This window comes from Notolepis coatsorum, assembly GCF_963971535.1.
Source record: "Notolepis coatsorum genome assembly, chromosome: 1".
Lineage (NCBI taxonomy): Eukaryota > Metazoa > Chordata > Actinopteri > Aulopiformes > Paralepididae > Notolepis > Notolepis coatsorum.
Window position 1 is genome coordinate 316537237 of NC_140165.1, and position 21985 is coordinate 316559221.

General features: G+C 45.1%; 1 protein-coding gene across 1 annotated transcript in view; it reads left to right on the forward strand.

The window, feature by feature from the left end:
* The window catches only part of LOC311226363 (E3 ubiquitin-protein ligase TRIM47-like), a gene marked incomplete at its 3' end in the record, with an annotated part of 98286 nt that overhangs the window by 35979 nt on the left and 40322 nt on the right, over nucleotides 1-21985 (forward strand). Inside the window, exons 8-11 of the mRNA XM_084311792.1 lie at nucleotides 719-722; nucleotides 8557-8680; nucleotides 11128-11211; nucleotides 12903-13136. Coding sequence (XP_084167918.1) covers nucleotides 719-722; nucleotides 8557-8680; nucleotides 11128-11211; nucleotides 12903-13136 — 446 coding nt within the window. The remainder of the gene's footprint in view (nucleotides 1-718; nucleotides 723-8556; nucleotides 8681-11127; nucleotides 11212-12902; nucleotides 13137-21985) is intronic.

Below are 21985 nucleotides of genomic sequence, written 5' to 3' on the forward strand. Positions count from 1 at the left end.
AATGTGGGTAACAGTGGACTTAAAGGCGCTCCCATAGTCCAGCAGACTGTACACAGAGCAGACTCCGCGGATGTCCGCGCGGCTCTTTGAGCTTTCATAGTCCAGCAGATCTCAGCGGACGTCCGCGGTCTATTTCCTACATTTCTCGCACCAGTTTTACTACATTTCCCACAATTCTGTCTGTTCTACTGGAGGGAACATTATCAGCGAGAGCGAGAGCGAGAGAGAGAGAGAGAGCGAGAGAGAGAGAGAGAGAGAGAAGAGCTTCACGGGCTCATCTCTCTCCTCGCGCCGCGGCGTCACATTAAATGCAGTTCGATGTCAACCAAAACGCCGAGCAGCGTTTTGTGTGACACCAAGTCAGCGGCGCGGATGTCCGCGCCTCAGAAAATAGGAGCGTCGCACCTGTGGGTCTGCTGTCCGCAGAGATCAAAGCTCAAGAGTCCGCGCGGACGTCCGCGGAGTCTGCTCTGTGTACAGTCTGCTGGACTATGGGAGCGCCTTAACTCGCCGCACGGCGCGACCCCCCCCGAGGGTCGAAGCTTGGACCCCGTCCAACTCTCCGGGCGAATGTTCCGGCACACAGTGGTCCTCCAGGTTGTAGTTTTATTTGCAACCTGGTAATCGTACCCGGTGTCCGCGAGGACGTTCCAAGTATAAGGTCTTTGGGAGCGATGTAACTCAGTACCCTCTATGTCCCGTCCCTATCTGTCTCCAGGAGGGTAAGCCTCCCCTCCTCACGCTACCGGTACCTGTGGACGGCTGGCTAACTTATCTTCATCGCCGGTGGATAACTCTCCACGATCGACCCCACCCCCCGGGCCCTAGCAGAGTCTGGTTACCGCTTGCGTGCTCCAACCCCGATATCTGAGTCCCACTGGCTTATCAACAGTCTCAGCGTCTCATCCCCGCACTTCAATCAGCAACACCTGAGTTCAATAATGAGGCCACTTGAGTCCCTGCTCCTGACGTCATTACTTCGGCCCATTCACATCACACTATTATGAAAAGCCAATCTGTTGTTTAGTTTCACAGCACAAACGCCGCGTTTTGCCAGGTTTGATGTGTAACGGGGAAGCCCGTGGGTATGTCCACAGTCACGGAAACAGGTGTGTTGACGAGTGACTGTGGCAGTGCGGGCTGGTAAGTTAAACTCACTTCCTCATAACAGGGTTAACAGACGCATAGGTACGGTAGTTAGGAGTGGATCCACTTCTTTTAACATCAAACACAACGCAGTGTGTCACAGATGCATCTGAACCAATCACGTTGTCAGAAATATAGGCTAGGCGGTGCGTAAAATTGGCGTGTGTATTCTCGAGAAAGATAATGCAGGTTATATTATCCTGACTAAACTTGGAATACCAGAAAAGAGATATAGATGGTGTGTGATTTGTTGGAGAAATATGCAGCCCCATGGCGAGATATCCTCGCGAGTGAGAGAGCTTTTCAGCTGAGAGCAGTGAGTTCAACGACAGACATGTGAGAAACATAGATCACTCAGTGATTTAACACCTATCAGCGCAGGTGTGTGCGCGCGTGCATACGTGATGCGTTGTAGTACCATGAATACGGGATCATTTAGAACTATACAATTTAGCAAGAATTAAACATATAATCTATCACTCACTCTTTCCCTCAGTTTCTCCTCGCTCTCTCTTTCTCTCCCTCACACTCACACACACTCTCTCTCTCCCTCACACACCCTCTTTCTATCTTTGTCTCTCTATCACTCACTCTTTCCCTCAGTTTCTTCTCTCTCTCTCTCAGGCCATGGTTAGACTAGTGTTTTTGTGGTCGTTTTTGTGGTCGTTTTGAATACGTTTGCTGTCCCTATTAGATAGAAATGCCGTTTTGGCAGGAAACGTTGTGGCCCTACTGAAAACGCTAAATTGTGTTTCCGTTTTGGAATAGCGCCAAAAACTCGCCGACAACATGTCGTGTAATCTGCACGGAGCCGTTGTTGCTCAACGTCCATGCGCAGTAGATACCATCTGCGTGCCCTTCCGGTGACAACAGAGCTGTCCCAAATAGCTGCAGCTACCATGTGTTGTCAAGTTATTGTTATAAGGACCCCAGTCCAAGCTACAACAGTCTGCATTCCCTTAACAATTGTTTGCATTGAGCCGTATTGTATTGTACCCATTATGCAATATGTTAAATAAAGTTTACATCCATTCATTCTGCTAGCATTACCGATTACATGAGCACTGCAGCTGGCTAACGTGAGCTAGCGTTAGCTATCACACCCTGTTAGCTCAAGCTCCTCTTTCAATCTTAAAAAGCATTAAACAAAATGGCCCAGTCATCTATTCACCTTTGTTTAATACACACAGCGTTGTCTCTAATGTTATCTAGCTACTGATAGCTCCCAATATCATCAGTTTGGTGCTGGCTAAGTAGCGTGAGCTAACGTTAGCTTCTAGCCACAATGCTATACTGTTATACTGGCATATTCCATTCACGTTAGCATGTAGCTAACAATGTAGCTAACAACATCGCCGATCGTTTTTGAGACTAAACTATCCGCTCTTGGTGGTCACTTGTGTTGATGTTAGTTTTGTTTCATCAACAAATGAGAGGCAGAACACACAGTGAATGTATCCGTTTTGTTTATTGCACTTTTATTACACTTTGCTGAAAAATAAGTGCTGCATTGGGTAAATAGGCATTTAAAGATGGCTGCGCCTTGTTGACATTTTTTTGCAGGAAGTGTATTGGCACATTCAAGTTCTGATTGGTTGAAAATTGCCTTCATGTTTGCCACCTACTGTCACCTACTGCTTTGGCAGTGTACTACATCACTGTGCTCAGGTTGCAAAACGTATGTCTCACTCGGCTACCGCTACGTTGCGACCTGGAAAAGCGAAAGTCATCTGAAATATCTCACACTCACACACGCTCTCTCTCTCTGTCTCTCTCTCTCTCCCTCACACACCCTCTTTCTATCTTTGTCTCTCCTCGCTCTCTCTCTCTCTCCCTCACACTCACACACACTCTCTCTCTGTCTATCTCTCTCCCTCACACACCCTCTTTCTATCTTTGTCTCTCTATCACTCACTCTTTCCCTAAGTTTCTTCTCTCTCTCTCTCTCTCTCTCTCTCTCTCTCTCTCTCTCTCTCTCTCTCTCTCTCTCTCTCTCTCTCTCTCTCTCACACCTTTGTAAAACACTCATGAGACCAAAAAAAATGCCTTTGAAAACAATATAAAGATATAAAAGATGGTATATATATATACATATTGTTCACACTATGGTGAGGCATGAGACATGGTGTTTACACATTCAAGTGGTTAGGGCTGGGCGATATAACGATAACGATAATTAACGCGATATATTTTAATAATCGATATCGGGGGGAAAAATATCGGAAAAAATAATATCGGATTTTATTTTTGTGTTAAACCCAGAGACAGTGGACAGACTTGTCTTTCTTGCCTGCAACTTAAAGTAATGGCTTTGCTTGTCCAAATGACAATACTGACCAAATTGAGATTTATTTTTCTCTTGTCCATTTATTTTGTTTGCTTTCTAATGTAAAATACAGTTTGAAACCGTCTGTACACAGAAGGCTATGTGTGCTAGCAGAGCTAGTCTCCAGTCACGAGTCACGGTGCACATGTGCGGTGGTTTGTCCACCAAAAAAGCGCCAAAAGATAGAAAAGAAACTAGCAGAGCCAGAACTACAACTCCTCTGGAGCCACAGCCAGCAGAGAAGCTGGTTTACTTTCGCTTTCAAACCAGCTGCAGCCTGAGAACTGGAGTGTGAGGGGATGTAACACTAAAGATGGCGGCAACAACAAAGAATTGCTGCAAAATAAACATACATGTGTTGTTTAAAAAAATATATATATATTTTTGAATACTTATAACAATATCGATAATTATGGATATTGCGTGATATGATATTGTTATCAATATCGTTATCGCGATATCATTTTTGGCCATATCGACCAGCCCTACAAGTGGTTATAGTGTAACAGAGTATTTTCTGTTTCCCAAATAATAGATTCTTATCAAACTGGTGAACTAAAGCTGCTAAAATACACATTTTGTTCACTGTTTTGTTTCTAGAAGTAGAGCAGGTTGGAAACCCTAAGTATTACTCTCCCCAAAACCAAGACTTCTCCCCAAGCAGAAACAATTTATGAGTAACGCATACCTACTCCCATTATGGGCGGTAAGTGTGTACACACTTACACATTCTCTCCTCAAGTAGATAATGTTTTTTTTGGGTTATCAATGAATAAAAAAATGTATGTATTAACTTTAGAATTGCCACAGTTATCTACAATAGCAACGATAAAGAAGTGCCAACCACATATTATTATAATAATTCATCCAGTTTTCTTTTAAGTGTTTTGGTTAATCAGAGTGTTTACCAATTGTATATTACATCACTAACAAAATAATAAAAGAAAAAAATAGTAATTTAATCAGATCAATCACTTTATTCAAATTGCACCCACTCCCCACACTTTATATTTATTGATGAAGGATTGCACTACAACTCGTACACCTTACTGTAAATTGTACCTAAATTGTACCTCATCCCATTTCTGCTTTGCACTATATAGTACTGTACATTAGTACCAGCGTTGCGTTGTTATTATGGGCTGAGCCGCCACGCAGGATAATGACGCCGCGCGCACGCGCGCGCGCACACGCACGCGCGGCCCCGCGCGCATGCGCATATGTTCCCTCGCGCACAATAATACACTTTGTTTGTATAGCCTTTCATACAGAAACTGCAGCTCAAAGTGCTTCACAACAGAATTAAGACAGGCATAAAATGAGCACATAAAGTGCAGACATATAAAATCAGTTTTTCACATTAGGATCTAACATCCCAACAGGCAACCTTGTTTATGGTTTGATTCAGTTTTAATATAAATAATAAAAATAAAGAGAAGATTAATTAATTATCTACTCAGTCCCGAAGTTTGTGATGTAGATATGGAATGTCCCGGGTTGCTGCTGTTTGCAGAGTGTGTTGTTGTCCGGGGGTGAGTGGTGGTGGGTGGGGGGTTGAACAAAGAGTCCCAGACTGGTTGAAGACACCAGCCTATAGCGGCTATTGTTATGATAATGCGAGGTAGCGCCGCAGGTAAACACAACGATCCGAGCCGAGCGCAGCGCGTTCTCGCGAGCGCGTGCATGTGCGTGCACGCGCTTCTGCTCAAATCTTTAATACTCAGTGAGGTACCACTGAGTGGTACCCCGTGCCATGAACAACGCATGCCTGATTAGTACACTGCATAGTATTGTATATTATATGGTAACTCAGAACATTGTACATATGTCTATACCGAACACTGTGACCTCATTTTCTTCTTCTAAATTACATGCTATACTATGTTATTTGATACTATCTTGTCTAGCACAGTCTCTGGAGCGTAACAGTAAGAAGCATTTTGTATGAAAGTATTCTGTACTTCTGTATGACAACTATTAAAGAAACTTGAAACTTGAAACTAGTGAGGGGCAGGTGGAGAGGGCTAGGAAGATGGGGAGCATTGGTGGGGTGGGTATAAGTAGGGTGGCGAGAGTAGGGGAGGGGGGATGTAAGGGGGTGATAGCTGGGGTACCGGTCGAGGTTACAGTAGAGCAGCTGGTGGAAAAGCTAAAGGAGAACGGGCGTAATGGCATAGTTAAGAGTGCAGAAAGGATGAAGAGGGGAGCAGAGAGGGCAGTGACGGAGACGGTAGTGATTACGTTTGAGGGTGGGGTTGTTCCTAGGGAGGTGTTTGTAGGGCGTAGGATGTATAGGGTTAGGGCATTTGTCCAGAATCCTCTTAGGTGCTATAGGTGCCAGGAGTTTGGCCATATAGCTACCACGTGTAGGAAGGGGCTGAGGTGCGCTAGGTGTGGCGGGGAACATGAATATGGGAAGTGTGGAGAGGGAGTGAAGCCGAAGTGCTGTAGTTGTGGTGGGGAGCATAGTGTAGCGTTTAGGGGGTGTGAGGTGATGAAGAAGGAGGTCGCGGTTCGGAGAGTGAGAAGGGAGGGTAAGTTGTCGTATGCTGAGGCGGTTAGCAGGGTAGGACAGGGCAGCCAAGAAAGGGTGCAGGGGGTGGAAGGAGGGCATGTGGCAGAGAGGGTAGAGCAGGTGGAAAGAGAGAGGGGAAGGGAGGAGAAATTAGGTATTGTGGCCTTCGTGGCAGGGGTAGTTACTGGTATGGCAGAGGCTAAGGGTAAAACAGCGATGGTGAAGATGATTGTTAGGATAGCGGTTCAACATCTGGGATTGGAAGGTCTGGGCTGGGAGGAGGTGTATAGCGAATTGGCTGAGGGGGCTGAGAGGGACAAAGCAGCCCAGAATAAGATCGCAGGGGGCAAGGAGGGTCCCGCGGAGGGGGGCTCAGACAGGAAGTAGCAGCATTAGCTGCACTCCAATGGACAATGTAGTTGATGACGGGGTCCAGTAGAAGGTGAAAAAGATGGTGAAGAAGGAGAAGAAGGAGAAGAAGAAGAGCCCATAAAAAGAATTGCGGAGGGCAGTAATACGCCACGATGCGTCTACACTGCCGGAAATTCAAATAAGAAGAAGAAGAAGATCTCATTGTGCATCTTGAAACAGGACTGAACAGATAGACTAAACAACACATAGACAGAAGCCTGCATTTCTCAACCAAGGTGCCTTGCCTACCGTTTAGCTGTGGAAAGGTGAGTGTCCACAACGGCTAGCTAGCTGTTCTACTTGAATACTGAATGTTAATATTGAATCAGACAATATTGAATACTGAATGTTAATATTGAATCAGACAATATTGAATACTGAATGTTAATTCAGGTTGACAGTTGACATCATTTGACAGTTGACAGGGGGCTGGCAAGTTGATTTAATAAAAGAAAAAAGACTAATTTAATCAGATGAATCACTTTATTCAAATTGAGGATTTAGTTTGAGGATATATAAAAAATAAAAAAATAAATATTTAAAAAAAATAATTCGAATCATTTTTTTAATTTTAATTTTTTAATTAAAAACGAAGGTTGTTGTAAAAACGAAGGTTCGAAAAACCCTGACGAAGTTTGAATCACTTTATTCAAATTGAGGATTTAGTTTGAGGATATAAAAAAGAAGAAAAAAAAGAATTTATACATTATTTTTTAATTTTTTTAAATTTTTTAATAAAAAACGAAGGTTCGAACGTCCGTTCGAAGAACCCTGACAAAGTTTGAATCCCAAAAACAGGCTTCGGGGACAGCCTTACCAAACATATTACTTATATTATTCAAATGGACCTCAAACATGTTCCGTTGTGATGTCACAGTATGATGTCATAATAGACCATTCTAGAACATTTGTGATGTCCCAGTATGTCATAATAGCACATTCTAGAACATTTGTGATCACAGTATGATGTCATAATCAAACTTTCTAGAACATTTGTGTTCTATATATATTGCTCAGACAGGAAGTAGCAGCGTTAGCTGCACTCCAATGGACAATGTAGTTGATGACGGGGTCCAGTAGAAGAAGAAGAAGAAGAAGGTGAAGTAGAAGAAGACGAAGAGCCCATACAAAGAATTGCGGAGGGCAGTAATACGCCACGATGCGTCTACACTGCCGGAAATTCAAATAAGAAGAAATAAGAAGAAGACCAGCATCTTGAAACAGGACTGAACAGATAGACTAAACAACATAGACTGAAGCCTGCATTTCTCAACCAAGGTGCCTTGCCGACCGTTTTGCTGTGGAAAGGTGAGTGTCCACAACAGCTAGCTAGCTGTTCTACTTGAATACTGAATCTTAATATTGAATCAGACAATATTGAATACTGAATGTTAATATTGAATCAGACAATATTGAATACTGAATGTTAATTCAGGTTGACAGTTGACATCATTTGACAGTTGACAGGGGGCTGGCAAGTTGATTTAATAAAAGAAAAAAGACTCATTTAATCAGATGAATCACTTTATTCAAATTGAGGATTTAGTTTGAGGATATATAAAAAATAAATTCGAATAATTTTTTTAATTTAAAATTTTTTAATTAAAAACGAAGGTTGTTGTAAAAACGAAGGTTCGAAAAACCCTGACGAAGTTTGAATCACTTTATTCAAATTGAGGATTTAGTTTGAGGATATAAAAAAGAAGAAAAAAAAGAATTTATACATTATTTTTTCATTTTTTTTTAATTTTTTTATTAAAAACGAAGGTTCGAACGTCCGTTGGAAGAACCCTGATGAAGTTTGAATCCCAAAAACAGGCTTCGGGGACAGCCTTACCAAACATTTATATTATTCAAATGGTACTCAAACATGTTCCGTTGTGATGTATGATGTCATAATAGCACATTCTAGAACATTTGTGATGTCACAGTATCATGTCATAATAGCACATTCTAGAACATTTGTGATGTCACAGTATGATGTCATAATATGACATTCTAGAACATTTGTGATGTCACACTATGATGTCATAATCAAACATTCTAGAACATTTGTATTCTATATATATTCAACAATTCTCTCACATAGACTGAAATGTCTCTCTCTCCCTCTCTATCTTTCTCTCTCCCTCTCTTTCTCTCCCTCTCTGTGTTCTAGTCACAACAAGCTGCTGGAGGTCTACTGTCGTACGGACCAGCAGTGTATCTGTTATCTGTGCACCATGGATGAACATAAAGGCCATGACACGGTGTCAGCTGCAGCAGAGAGGACTGAGAAACAGGTAGGACCAGAAAATCTACTTCATGACGAAGATCACATTTAAAGAATGAGGAAGGTCCACAATGAACAAAGGTGTTTAATTAGATCATCACGAAACACAAGTGAAACAAGTTAATGATTACTGAGGAAAATAGATTAAGAACATAACCTAACAAGAGATGCAGTATGTTGCAATATGTTCTCAGTGCAGGCCTCCCGCCCAGTCCAAAGATCAGCCTGATCTTCATGTTGACCTACTTCTAAAGCAGTTATACAATAAAACATACTGAAGGACGAGGTCTTGGGATTTGCACACAGGTGTAAAATAGAATAATATTTGATGAATTCAGCAGGTTTTAATTCACTTTCCTTTAGTTACCTGAATCTGCAACAACTGACATGTTTAAATAAGGCACCTATGTAACCTTTTCATGGAAAAATACTGCGACTTCAGCAAACGCAATCAAGGTATTGGGTCGGACAAGATAAAAGACAGTAATACATGAATCCACACAATATCACAAACTATACGGCCGATCAACCTGTGCTTTGGCGCAGAACGTTACAGAGGCATGAGTGTGTGGGAACATGTTTCACGTCAGGCAACAGGAATTCCCAGCATTCTCCATTGACTTTTATTTAGTCCTTCTGTGGCGTGTTTATGGTTCACCTTTTTACCATCAGAGAGACAACGCCTTTTGCTCGGCATTCACAGGAGTCAGCACAAACAAAGTGCAATGGCCAAGCCTCACCCAGTGCGATCTCATCAACAGCCCAATTGTTTTACATGGCAACAGCTATATATAATATATATAATATATATATCACATTTGTTGTGATAGTTATGTGTGTTGGTTCGAGATAAATAAAAATCAATCAATCAAAATGTCTAATTTATATTAATATAAATTAGACATTTTGATTGATTGATTTTTATTTATCTCGAACCAACACACATAACTATCACAACAAATTTGATAAAAGCAAAAACAATATACATACATACATATCTACATACACACATACAAACACATATATACACACAAACACACATACAAATAAAAAGAAAGAAACCAAAACATATCATTTAGTTTGAGAAGGGGCAGAAAGAAGCAGTGCTTATCTAGTCCTGCCCCTTCCTTACATCACACAATTGACAGATTATTGCTCTCTATCTATAGTAAATGATAATAAAAAGAAAAAAAATGGAGAAGGAAAAAAAAGCAGTATTTGCAAGGAATAGATTATGTCATAATCATAAGTAACAGTACTACTCTAGATTTGCCTCTTTCATGTATTTGTTTAAGAATGTTTGTTTATAACTGCTTTTAAATGTTCTAATATTTTTAACGTCTCATGCAGGCTGTTCCAAAGTGACACCCCACAGACCGAGATTCCCATTTGCTAGGGTGTTTTAGGAGCAGTTTCCCTCTTAACCCGTAGATACCATCTCTGCATGTGAACATGTTCTGAATGTTACTAGGCACTGTATTATTGATTACTTAAAGTTTAAACATAATTTGCGCCGTTTTGAATTTAACCAGGTCAGTGAATTTCAAAGTTTGATTCTTTAAAAACAGAAGGTTAGTGTGAGGGAGTGAGGAGTTCATTTTGTGATGTGAACAGCGTGGCCAAAGGCCGCCAGCACATCTCTTGTTTTCCAGTAGCTAGTGTTACTCAGTTGTGTTTTGAAAAATCATGACATGACTTGCAGACTTCTGGTTGGGCAGTCAGAGTAAACGCTTGCGTTTTCTATTGGAAGCAACTTGTGTATCGCTGCTGTCGGGACAAAACCTCATAACTCCAAAAACCCAACTTTTCAGCAGATGAAAAAAACTAACACAGATTTGAGGGTGAATAGAGTTAGGAGGTTTAGACAGATGATCGGTTTAATGCTTTCCCATTGTTTAAACTTTGTAAAACCCACACACACATATGGAGGATGATCTACGGAGTTGATTTATATAATAAAAAAAAATTAAAAAAAATGGAGTTATGAGGTTTTGTCCCGACAGCAGCGGTACGCTAAAGGCACATCAATCCCAATGAAAACCACAAACTCCAAGAAAGCACTTGTGACTCACACACATCCTGAACAGACCACAAGAGACAATATAAAACATATAATAATATAATATAATATAATATAATATAATATAATATAATATAATATAATATAATATAATATAATATAATATATAATAATAATATAATACATGCCATACCTCCTTCACTCATTGGGGGGACATATTTATTCCCAATTATATAGCATGTTGCGGACATATGTGCTCCGACGAGCAACCATTCTAGTTTGTTACCGTTTTCTCTCATCCGCCATGTTTAAACAAGATGCAATTACCTCTCATGGCCACAGGGTGCAAATCTTACACTATAGATAAAGCTGTCTCTAGTGTAGCTTTAAATGAAGTCCCTACCTAAAACTCTTCTTCCTACGTTGATTTGTTACAGAAACAGCTGGGGGAATGTCTTTTCAAAGTCCAGGATAGAGAGAAGGAGCTGAAAGCACTCAGACTGGCTGTGGAGACACTGAAGGTGAGGTCATATGAAACTGGACTTTGAAGAAGTCTTTATTTGTAGCACATTGCTACATCGTCATGCAGCAAACACACATGCAAAATGGGTGACACATAGGACACGCATGCATTTTTTGGCATTCAGTCGTTTGGTAATCTGAAGGTTCCCGGTTCGATCCCAGCTCTTCCTGGAAGCATGCCGAAGTGTCCTTGAGCAAGACACAATGGGCCTCATTTACGAAGCGATATAAGAACAGATTTAGTTCTTAACTAGCATTTCTTCTTATTTTGTTCTTACCTGGGATTCAGCAATGTTTTCTATTTTTGCTTTTCTCTTAGGCAAGACCAAATTCTAAGAGTGTTCGAGAGCACTCTTACCGAGATAAGAAACTCTTACCCAGATAATTTTTTTTATAAAAAAGCCTACCATTGGTCAATTGCTCCCAAATACGACTTTAAAATCCCAGTGTGTTGAGATAACAGACGGTAAAGCAAAAATATAAGACAAATAATAAGAGAAATGGTGAATGAGGCCCAATGTGCCCAGAGATGGTGTAGTGGTTAGGACCCTACTCTGGAACCATATGTACCCCTGTTAGCCTGGGATCCAATCCTGCCAGAGCCTTCTTTCCTGTATCTGCCCTATTCTGCATCCCTCTCCACCATCTTACTGTCTAAATAAAGAAAAAACAATATCTTAATAATTAATAATGCTTTTTATTTATGCGTGCGTGTTTGCGTCTGTGCGTGCGTGCATGCATGCGTGCGTGCGTGCGTGCGTGTGTGTGTCTGTGTGTGTGATTGAATACAACAGTAAGACACCATTTTAACAATTGAATAAAAGTGTCATAACGCTGATCAAATGGATAAAACACAATAAAGCCATGGCTTCTTTCCATTGTGGTACATTTACATGGAACATAAAAAGGCACAAAAACACGAATGGACCATGTACACAGACAGGACACCCTAAAAGTAAATACAAAAACACCTAACCTGAAAACTCATACAGTCATCTAATGTTAAAAGAAAAAAAAAAAAACGCAAACACTTAAAAGCAACTCATGATAAAAACAGATAAAAACCAAATTATGATAAGAGATAAAAAAAAAAACGAATTAAGACCAATTTGAGTTGCTGCTGAGCCATGATTTTAGGGCCGATTTAAATCCGAGAGGGGAGTTCAGGAGTTTTAGGAATGTTGTCAGGGCATTCCACATTACAGTTGCAGAGTAAAAGAATGCGTCTTTCCCCATGCATGTCCTGACTCTCTGCAGGACCAGGTCAGTGGGGCTCCCTCTTGTGGCGTGTTTGTGGACATCTCCTACTTTGGCTTTGTGTTCATTTGTTTGGAGATGTTACTGTACCATGAAGTGCAAGCGTAGTCAAAGTGACACTGAATGAGGCTCCAGCTAGGGTCCTCAGAGCGTTCCTATATATAAAAGAGGGGAAAAATTGTTTTTTTTATTAACCTTTGTAATCACTTTTTGTGCCATCTTTTCGTTAGAAAGTTTGTTATTGTGTGTGTGTGTGTGTGTGTGTGTGTGTGTGTGTGTGTGTGTGTGTGTGTGTGTGTGTGTGTGTGTGTGTGTGTGTGTGTGTGTGTGTGTGTGTGTGTGTGTGTGTGTGTGTGTGAGGCATAAGTTGTAAAGCTCTTTAGAAGAAAGTGCTATAAAAGTGCAGTCCATTCATGTCTTTGTGTCTTAACAGAGTTCAGCCCAGACAGCAGTGAGGGCCAGTGATAAGATCTTCTCTGAGATGATCCGCTGCATACAGACGAGGCGCAAGGAGGTGAAGGCCCTGATCGGAGCCCAGGAGAAGACTGCAGTCAGTCAGGCTGAAGGGGTCCTGAAGCAACTGGAACAGGAGATAGAGGAGCTGAGGAGGAGAGGGGTGGAGGTGGAGCAGCTGGAGCACGCTGACGACCACATCCATTTCATTCAGGTTCACTAGATATTCAATCTCATCCATAGGACTGACTAACCGTTTCTGATGAATATGCCTTTCATATGTCTTTGAACCACATCCATTGTACTCCGGTTCACTAGCTATTCAGTCGTATAGATAGCATTAGGACTAACTGTTTCTACTGAATATGCCTTTCATATTTAAACCATATATATCTACGTTTACATTTCTGTGACTGCCCATGTACTTTTTTCAGTAGTAAAGTCAATAGAAATGTAGGGTGAAACACTAGTATTCCTGTGGTTTTACCAAAGAAATACTATGTATATGGTTATTTCTATAGTGATTCACTATAGTATTTCTACAGCCATTTGTACATCTGAAATTCTACAGTTTTACTGTAGGTGATTTTCGAATGAGTCTGATTGATTGATTGATTGAAAACTTTTATTAACAGATTGCAGCATGGGTACAGTACAGTACAACTCAATACAGACAATTGTTAAGGGGATGCAGACCAGAGAAAGACTTTTGTCTTGTTTACATCGAGGTCCCCCATTTCCAATTCATAATGACATTTATGCCATACACAACATACAGATATAAAAATCTAATCTAATCTAATCAGGACATTTATGACATACATTTACATTTACATTTAGTCATTTAGCTGATGCTTTTATCCAAAGCGACTTACATGTTCTGTACGACAAGCCATCAGGAAGGGCACAACTCTATCAGCTGAGCAACAATGTTCATCAAAGTGTTGAGTGCTACAGTGTATGTAACTGAGGGGTACAATTCCCTGACTGTATTGATAAGTATGGTATCATTAAACCACTACCGCTTTATGTACTTTAACTACTGGCCATACAGTACACGATATCTAAATATGATGAACACTTTCCCACAATGAAATCGGGTCCACACAAAGGTAATAATCAAATATTTAATATATAGCAAAAGGTACATATAATAGTTACTATTACATTTATGATTTGAATGCACTTGTAAGGCAAATGAGTACTCGTAGGCAAATCAACACTGAATGTCCAATCTCTGGTTACGCAGGAAGCAAGTATACAACCTGGCTCTTAGGGAATTATAACGATGGCACACTTAATGATTATAGCTGGATATACTGTAGGGGTCCTCCCGGTTGTAAGCCGGTAGGGGGGGTAGGAGAGCCGTCGGCAGTATCCCGTCTGGTCAACGATGTCTAGGGAGACTTCAAGTACAGAAGACAGTGCAGTAGAATCTTGATCCACAGATGAATACACCTTGGCTCTCTTGTAGGCTGTAGCTGTAGCTGTAGCTGTAGGTCCACAATGAAGAAGAAGCGAGGCGACCTCAGTCTGGTCTGAGCGCCGTCTCACCTTGACTCCTTTCGGGGTAAATCCAACACTCACCGGTGTTGGCGATTATCCGCTCCACAAATCAAAGTAGCAAAGCAAATATATATTCCATGCCGCATAGGGCTCAGCAGTCGTCGGGTAGGTAATCCAATGTACAGGTCCACTCGGTCCTCGCCTAGAACTCCTCGGATGAAAGCACCACGTGTGGTCTGCCCAACCTGGCTAAGACTCTAGATAACACGAGGAAGCGATGGGGATGCTGCTCACTTTAGAACTCTAGCCGCACGATGCACCATACATAATAGACTATTATTACTTAATAGAAATACGGTGCCAAACTCTGACAATTCAGCTATTAATTCGCACGAGGTCTCAATGCTATTCTAAGGCCAAACAGGCCATACTACACCGCACGCGGTATCGTGGGGTGAGGCTTCACGTTCTGTTACTTAGTTGGGTAGAAGGGTAAAGGACTAAGGGTAAAGAGGTCTTCTACATTTACTTGCGCCATATTTATATGCACAGTGAACAAATAGTGCCACTCTCTTTTTGGTAGCCGTATTCCTGCGCAGAGCCGGGGCTAGTAGGGACATGTTTCGTCGGTACCATTGAACTTGGCTCCAAGGGGCTTGTCTCCTGGCGCCAGGTCCTTGTCCAATAAGAGAATGAACTATTATGGGCTATAGTAGACTAAAGGGATATTCCGTGTATATGTACAAGGAATATACAAGGGATATCAAACGATATACAAATACTATTCAATATATATCCATAAATAAATATATATATTCGGTTTAATCTGATCCTTCACAACAGCCGCCCCCTAATTAGTCCCACCTAATTAGCTAAGCAGAGACAGATTAACCGCACTGTCCACTACTCAATGTCCGCTGTAAGGGTCAGTCAATTCACAAAGTCATGGGGTCATGGTCGTCATCGATAGTATCGGGGAGCCTTGGCAGTTCTATTAGCCTCGCCACGGGTCGGGTGTAGGTCCGCCCTTGGACGAGCACTTCAGCTGCTCGGACCTTTCCATCGGCACCGGTGATCACTTTGCTTACGCGGCCAGCCGGCCACATAGCTCGGGGTAGTGACTGGTCGATAATCATGACGACTGTTCCTTCTGTCAAATTGTCTCTCTCTTTCACCCACTTCTGGCGGGTCTGTAGAGACGGTAGGTAGTGGAGTAGGAAGCTGTTCCAAAACTTGTCAGCCAGTACTTGACTGTACCTCCACATTCTTCGGCCGTTCGCTTCTTCAGGCCTGTACATTGTCTGGGGTAGCGCGGGGTCCAGCCGCACCATCAAGAGTGTGTTGGGGGTGACTGGGTCGACATCTGCTACATCACTTGAGACGTAACCGAGGGGCTTTGAGTTCAATACTCCCTCGATCTCCGTGAGGACTGTCATTAGGACTTCTTCCGCCACGGTCTGGGCCCCAAGCACGGCGTACAGGGCTGTCTTTATAGAACGTACTTCTCGTTCCCAAGTTCCACCGAAGTGAGGTGCGTTCGGGGGATTAAACTGGAAGTCAATCTGGGATGGAGCAAGGTGGGTCTTAAGTTCTGGGCCCATAGCTTGGAAGCTCTCTCTCAGCTCTCTTTCTCCACCTTTGAAGTTTGTCCCGTGATCAGACAACAATGTAGACGGTTTTCCTTTCCGTGATGTGAATCTTCGAAAGGCCATAAGGAATGAGTCTGTGCTCATGGTTGGAAGGAGTTCGGTATGTATCGCTCTGGTGGTCATGCATTTGAATACAATACCCCACCGCTTCTCGGTTCCTCTTCCTCTCTTTATATACAGCGGGCCGAAACAGTCCATACCGGTGGAGTGAAAAGGCTTGTCGCCGAGTCGGAGGCGACAGGGAGGTAGGTCAGCCATCCGGGGTATACTGGGCTGGGCTCGCCACTTACGACAGTCTAGACAGGTTCGCTGGAAGCGCCGCACAGCTTCTCTCCCTTGCAGTATCCAATAACGACGTCTGATCTCCGCGAAGACTCTCTCTGCCCCTGCGTGGTGCACATCCTCGTCGTATTTCTTTATAATCAGCTCTGTGACCTTGTGTCGGCTGTTCAAGACTATCGGGTACTTGACGTCATCCGGTAAGTCTGGGGCTCTCCGCAGACGACCACCCACTCTGATGAGATTATGGGCGTCGCTCTCGGGGGCTAGGTGGAGCAGTCTGCTGTCTGATGGGACGGGCTTTGCTCCCTGTAGACAGGCTAGCTCATCGGGGAACGAGTCTCTCTGGGCTCGTTGTAGTAGAAGAAGTTCTGCTTCTTCGTAGTCAGCTGCTGAAATGTCAGTTGTGGGCTGAACCTCTGGGTGGTGCCACAGAAATGTCTTTAGCTGCGCACTCTGTAGGGTGAGGCAATCGTCTAGATCGGGGTCTGTGGGGACGGGTGTGTGTGTCAACCCACAGAACATAGGTTTCTTGTTCTCTGCCTCCTCTTTACTCGCCTCCCGTGGGGTGGGTGTAGGCCACTCTTCTTCGGGGAGCTTGAGAAACTCTGGTCCGTCACTGTAGAGGTTGTGACGGGTGAGGTCATCCAGGGACATTCCCCGGGTGATGACGTCAGCTGGGTTGTGTTTGGTGTCCACATACCTCCAGCTCGCTACTTCTGTTAACTCTTGAATCTCGGTGACTCTGACTCCCACGAAGACCTTGTATCTGCACGAATCAGACCGGATCCATGTGAGTACTGTCGTGGAGTCTGACCACAAGATTGTTCTTTGCACCGGGATGGTGAGTTCACGTTGGATTAACGTGGCGAGCTGCGCTCCTGCTAGGGCTGCGCAGAGCTCTAGACGCGGGATAGATTGTTGCTTTCGTGGGGCTATTCTTGAGCGAGCCAGGATGAAAGCAGTATGTATTTCTCCTCCCTCCTCTCGGGCACGCAAGTAGGACACCGAACCGTAGGCTACTTCGGAGGCGTCGCTGAATACGTGCAGGTCGATCTTGCATGTCTCTGGCCTCACTGTGGGTGGGAAGTAGCTGCGGCGTATATTAACACCTGGGAGTGAGCGGAGTTCCGTCTCCCACTCTCTCCATGTGGATGCAAGGTGTTCGGGTATGGAATCGTCCCAGCCCTGGTCCTTGTCCCATAGCGCTCTTACAATCATCTTTGCCCTGGTGGTGTAAGGTAGAATACATCCCAACGGGTCATATTGTCTGGCGAGTGTTCTGTATACACTCCGTCTGGTGGTCGGTATTGCCGTCGACCTTCCCTGCTCCTTGGTCAGGGGTTTGTGTCTATAATGGAGCGAGTCTGTTTTGAAGCGCCAGACTAGTCCTAGTGTCATTTCTTGGGCTTCTCCTGGGATGGTCGCCATCCAGGTGTCGCTGCTCGCTGCCTTGTCCTCGGGGGAGAGGCTGCGCAGTACTTGCGGGTCGCTGCTGGCCCACTGCCTGAGATCAAAGCCGCCTTTGATCAGGGAGGCGCGGAGCTTGAGTAGGAGAGCCTCGGCTTCTTCCGGCGTCGAGACGCTTTGTAAACAGTTGTCCACGTAGAAACTATTTGTCACACTTTGTTGGACCTCTTCATCTGCTGCTGGGTCCTCTGCGACGTGTTTTTGTAGTGCAAACGTAGCACAGCATGGGCTGCATGTGGTTCCGAAAGGGAGGACTTCCCATTGATAGATGGCTGGGTGCTCATCTCCGATCCTCTCTCTCCATAGGAACCGCAGCAGGGGCTTGTCCTCCTCCACTAGTCTCACCTGCAGGAACATCCCTTTGATGTCGCCGCTGATAGCCACCTTGTCCTGGCGGAAGCGTAGTAGCACGCCTAGTAGGGAGGGGCCGAGTGTTGGGCCGGCCAAGAGTTCTTTATTCAGATTTTGTGATCCGATCTGGTAGCTGCAGTTAAACACAATGCGATCCTTGCCGTTGTGGTGGACCTTGTGGTGCGGCACGTACCATGATTTGGTCGTCTGATCGGCCTCTTTAATGTCAATTTTCTTTATGTGTCCCGCTGTGATTAGTTTGTTAATCTCAGCGCGGTACACAATCTCTTGAGCGGGGTCTTTGGCTAGGCGCCGCTCTGTGTTCAATAGATACCGCTCCGTCGCCTCTTTTGTGGCGTGAAAGGTGGGCATTCCCTCTCGCCTCAGGAGTGGAGTTGCGTATCTCATCACTCCGTTGACTGTGACTCTCTTTGTCCCTTGCTCGAGGAGGGCTATAGCGTAAATATCTTCCTTAGAACGAATGTCTTTCTTTTCGTTCTTAAAGGGCATTGTCTCTAGTGTCCATAGCCTCTCGACATGCTGCAGGAGTGTGGTGTCTTCTTCTGTCGCTCTGGAGTGGAGGCAGCTAGTGGCTGCTGTTCGGTTAAGAGACTTGGCGAGGGGGCCTTGTAATGTCCATCCTAGGCGGGTCTCGACTGCTGCAGGGCAACCTCTGGGTCCTGTATGGACCCGGTCTATCGGGACTATGAGGTCTGCATGGTCGGAGCCTATCAGCAGGGTCGGGGTGGCACCGTCTATGAGCGGGATAGGGAGTTGACGCAGGTGCACATATTTATCCATCAGCTTGGCGATGGGGTAGGTGTACTGCGATAGTCCTATTTCTTTGCTGGTGAAAGCATTAGTAATCTTATACCATCTCTCGGGCTGCCCGCTGGCTGCGATAGTGAAGGAGACATTCTCGCCCTTTATCGTCTTTAGATCTCTTCTTATTGTCCGAATCGTCATCTGGTTCTCGCTCCCCCGCAGCCCCAGCTGGGCCGCAGCGGACGCGAGGAGAAGGGTCTTCTCTGACCCGTCGTCAAGGACGGCGTAAGTGTCCATGACCTTATCTTGGTAACTCAGTGTTACGCGGACCACCTTTAAGAGCACCTGGGCGCCGCTGCTGCTAGCGGGGTCAATGTACATAACACTTGCCTTTGTGCTGCTGGATGGTGCAGGCTTTCTTCTGTTACTGTCGTGTAGGACATCTAGGTGGGCTCCGTCACACCGACTACACCTCTTCTTGAGGCGGCACTCGGCTGCCATGTGACTGCGCGCACATCGGTAACAGCGCCTGTTGGACTTTATCCAGTGACTCACTTCTTTAGCGGTCATCTTCTTGAACTGGTCACATTGTGACAACCAGTGTTACTTCTCGCAGTACGGGCACACCATCTTCCACTTCTCTTTCATCGAGGGGGTACTGTGGTTCTTGCTGCTCGGTACTGATTCTGATTGGTGCATGACAGTCACCGATCTTCGGCCATCGTTTGCTCTCCTAGGTCCCTCTCTGGAGCTGGGTGTGCTCCGCACGAACGTATCCAGCCGTAGGCTGCTGACTTCTCTCGCCAGGAAGTCGGCTAGGTCTAGGAGGGATGGCTCGGGACCGTTAGGATCACGGTGGTCTCTTTGCCGCCTGAAGCGCTCCTGTCGGGCGGGCGGCAGCTTCTCTAAAATCCTCTCGACGTTCGAGTTTGCGTATAGTTCGTGCATACCCTTTTCTCGTTGCGCCCCCAGCATCCCTACCAGGGATTGTACTTTGATAGACAGGTCGTCTAGTGAGCGATTGTCTGTTGCTGGGGGTAGGCGGTCAATATGCCTTATCTCTTGTATTACGTAATCCCATATACGTCCATATCTTTGGTCTAGTGCTGCTAGAGCCGCGGTGTATGGGGTAGTAGAGGTGGCATAGGCCAGCGATATGTTGTGCGCTCTGGGCACTTTCAGGTGCTTCAATAGGATGGCATACTTGTGGCGTTCATCAGCTACATCCACCATCATTGTCTCTAAGCACATCCGTAGCTCCGTGTACTGTGCTCGGTTCTCATGGGTGAAGTCTGGAAACGTCGGTGTGCCAATGTATGACGCCGTGGATGGCTGGCACATCGGTGAGCGTTGGAAGAGAGGCCTCCTGGGCGAGTCTCCTCTTACGCCTCTCGGTGGGCTAGTACCGGCAGGGTACCATGGCCCGCTGGTCCAGGTGCTATTCCTCGGGACTGGTCGTGCGTCGTGCTCACCCGTGAATCGAGTCGGGGGTCTGTAGCGCAGAGCCATGGGGGTATAGCCTGGGCTGTACTGGACCTCCTGGTCCTGTGGAGTAATGTGCTGCTGTCGGGCTTGACTCTCCTCTTCTCCCTCTTCTTCCTCTGCCAGGTCTTCTAGATCCTGTAGTCGTCTATTTAGCCTCTCCGCGGTGTCCGCCGTTCCTTCCTTGTAGCTGGGTCTCACTTGGACCGGTCGGGGAAGGAGTTCGGAGGGGGGTGTAGGCTCTCTCTGGTGGTCGGGCTCAGGGTCGCTTAATCGGTTAGGGGAGGGTGCCCTTGACCCGTGTCTTGACGAGGCCCTGGAACCCCTTGTGGAGGGAGGGGGTGTTGCCCTGGTGATCAGCTGCTCCATTAGCTGCGCTTGTAGTCTGTCGCGCTCGGCTTCGCGCTGGATGAGAGCGATGTCGCGCTCTGCTTCTCTTTGGGCACCGGCAGCGGCGCGCTGGGCTTCGGCGGCGGCGCGCTGGGCTTCGGCGTGGTCTCTTACCATATTCTCTTCCGTCTGAAGGCGTCTCAGCTCCAGACGTACGCGCTCTTCTTCGCTCGGTTGCTGCGCTTGGTGGCGTTCTCTTTCAATGGTAGAATGTTCGCGCTCGCTAAGCGTCTGTGCTTGGAGTCGATCGCGTTCACCCTGAAGTCGATCGCGTTCGGTAGAGGCTGTCAGGGTGGCGAGGAACGCCTGTGCCAGCATCCTCTCTGCCTCGCTGGGGGAAGACGTTGGTTGAGGTGATCCGCTCCTGGCAGTACCGGTCGGGGATGCGTTCCCCTGCGGGGAGTCCTGGAGCTCTATCTCCTCGGCGCTCTCCTCATCTTGTTCCGTGCAGGGTTCCATCTCTGGAGGGTTGTCTTCCTCCCGGAGCTCTTGGGGGACTACTTCTTCGGTCTTGGCGGGGGGTAAAGTCGTGTCAGTTCCCTCCTGGTCCCCACCGTGAGCTTGGTCAGTTACATTAGAACCCACTAGGGCCTCTGTGGTCGGGGTATCCTGGTTGATAGGGTCGGACATAATTTTACTTTCTACTTTTACCGCGTTTACCGTTTGTAGAAGGCTAGGTAGTATACTGGCAGCGTAATCCTCTAAGTACTGAGGTGGCTGTCGTCTACGCTGCGGGCGTTCTACTTTAGGAGGACCGTTTCGTGGAGTGTTCATCATAGGCCATTTCAATATTAATACCACTATATTAATATTACACTAATTACCCTCCGGCTCGAAGGACCAATTGTAACTGAGGGGTACAATTCCCTGACTGTATTGATAAGTATGGTATCATTAAACCACTACCGCTTTATGTACTTTAACTACTGGCCATACAGTACACGATATCTAAATATGATGAACACTTTCCCACAATGAAATCGGGTCCACACAAAGGTAATAATCAAATATTTAATATATAGCAAAAGGTACATATAATAGTTACTATTACATTTATGATTTGAATGCACTTGTAAGGCAAATGAGTACTCGTAGGCAAATCAACACTGAATGTCCAATCTCTGGTTACGCAGGAAGCAAGTATACAACCTGGCTCTTAGGGAATTATAAC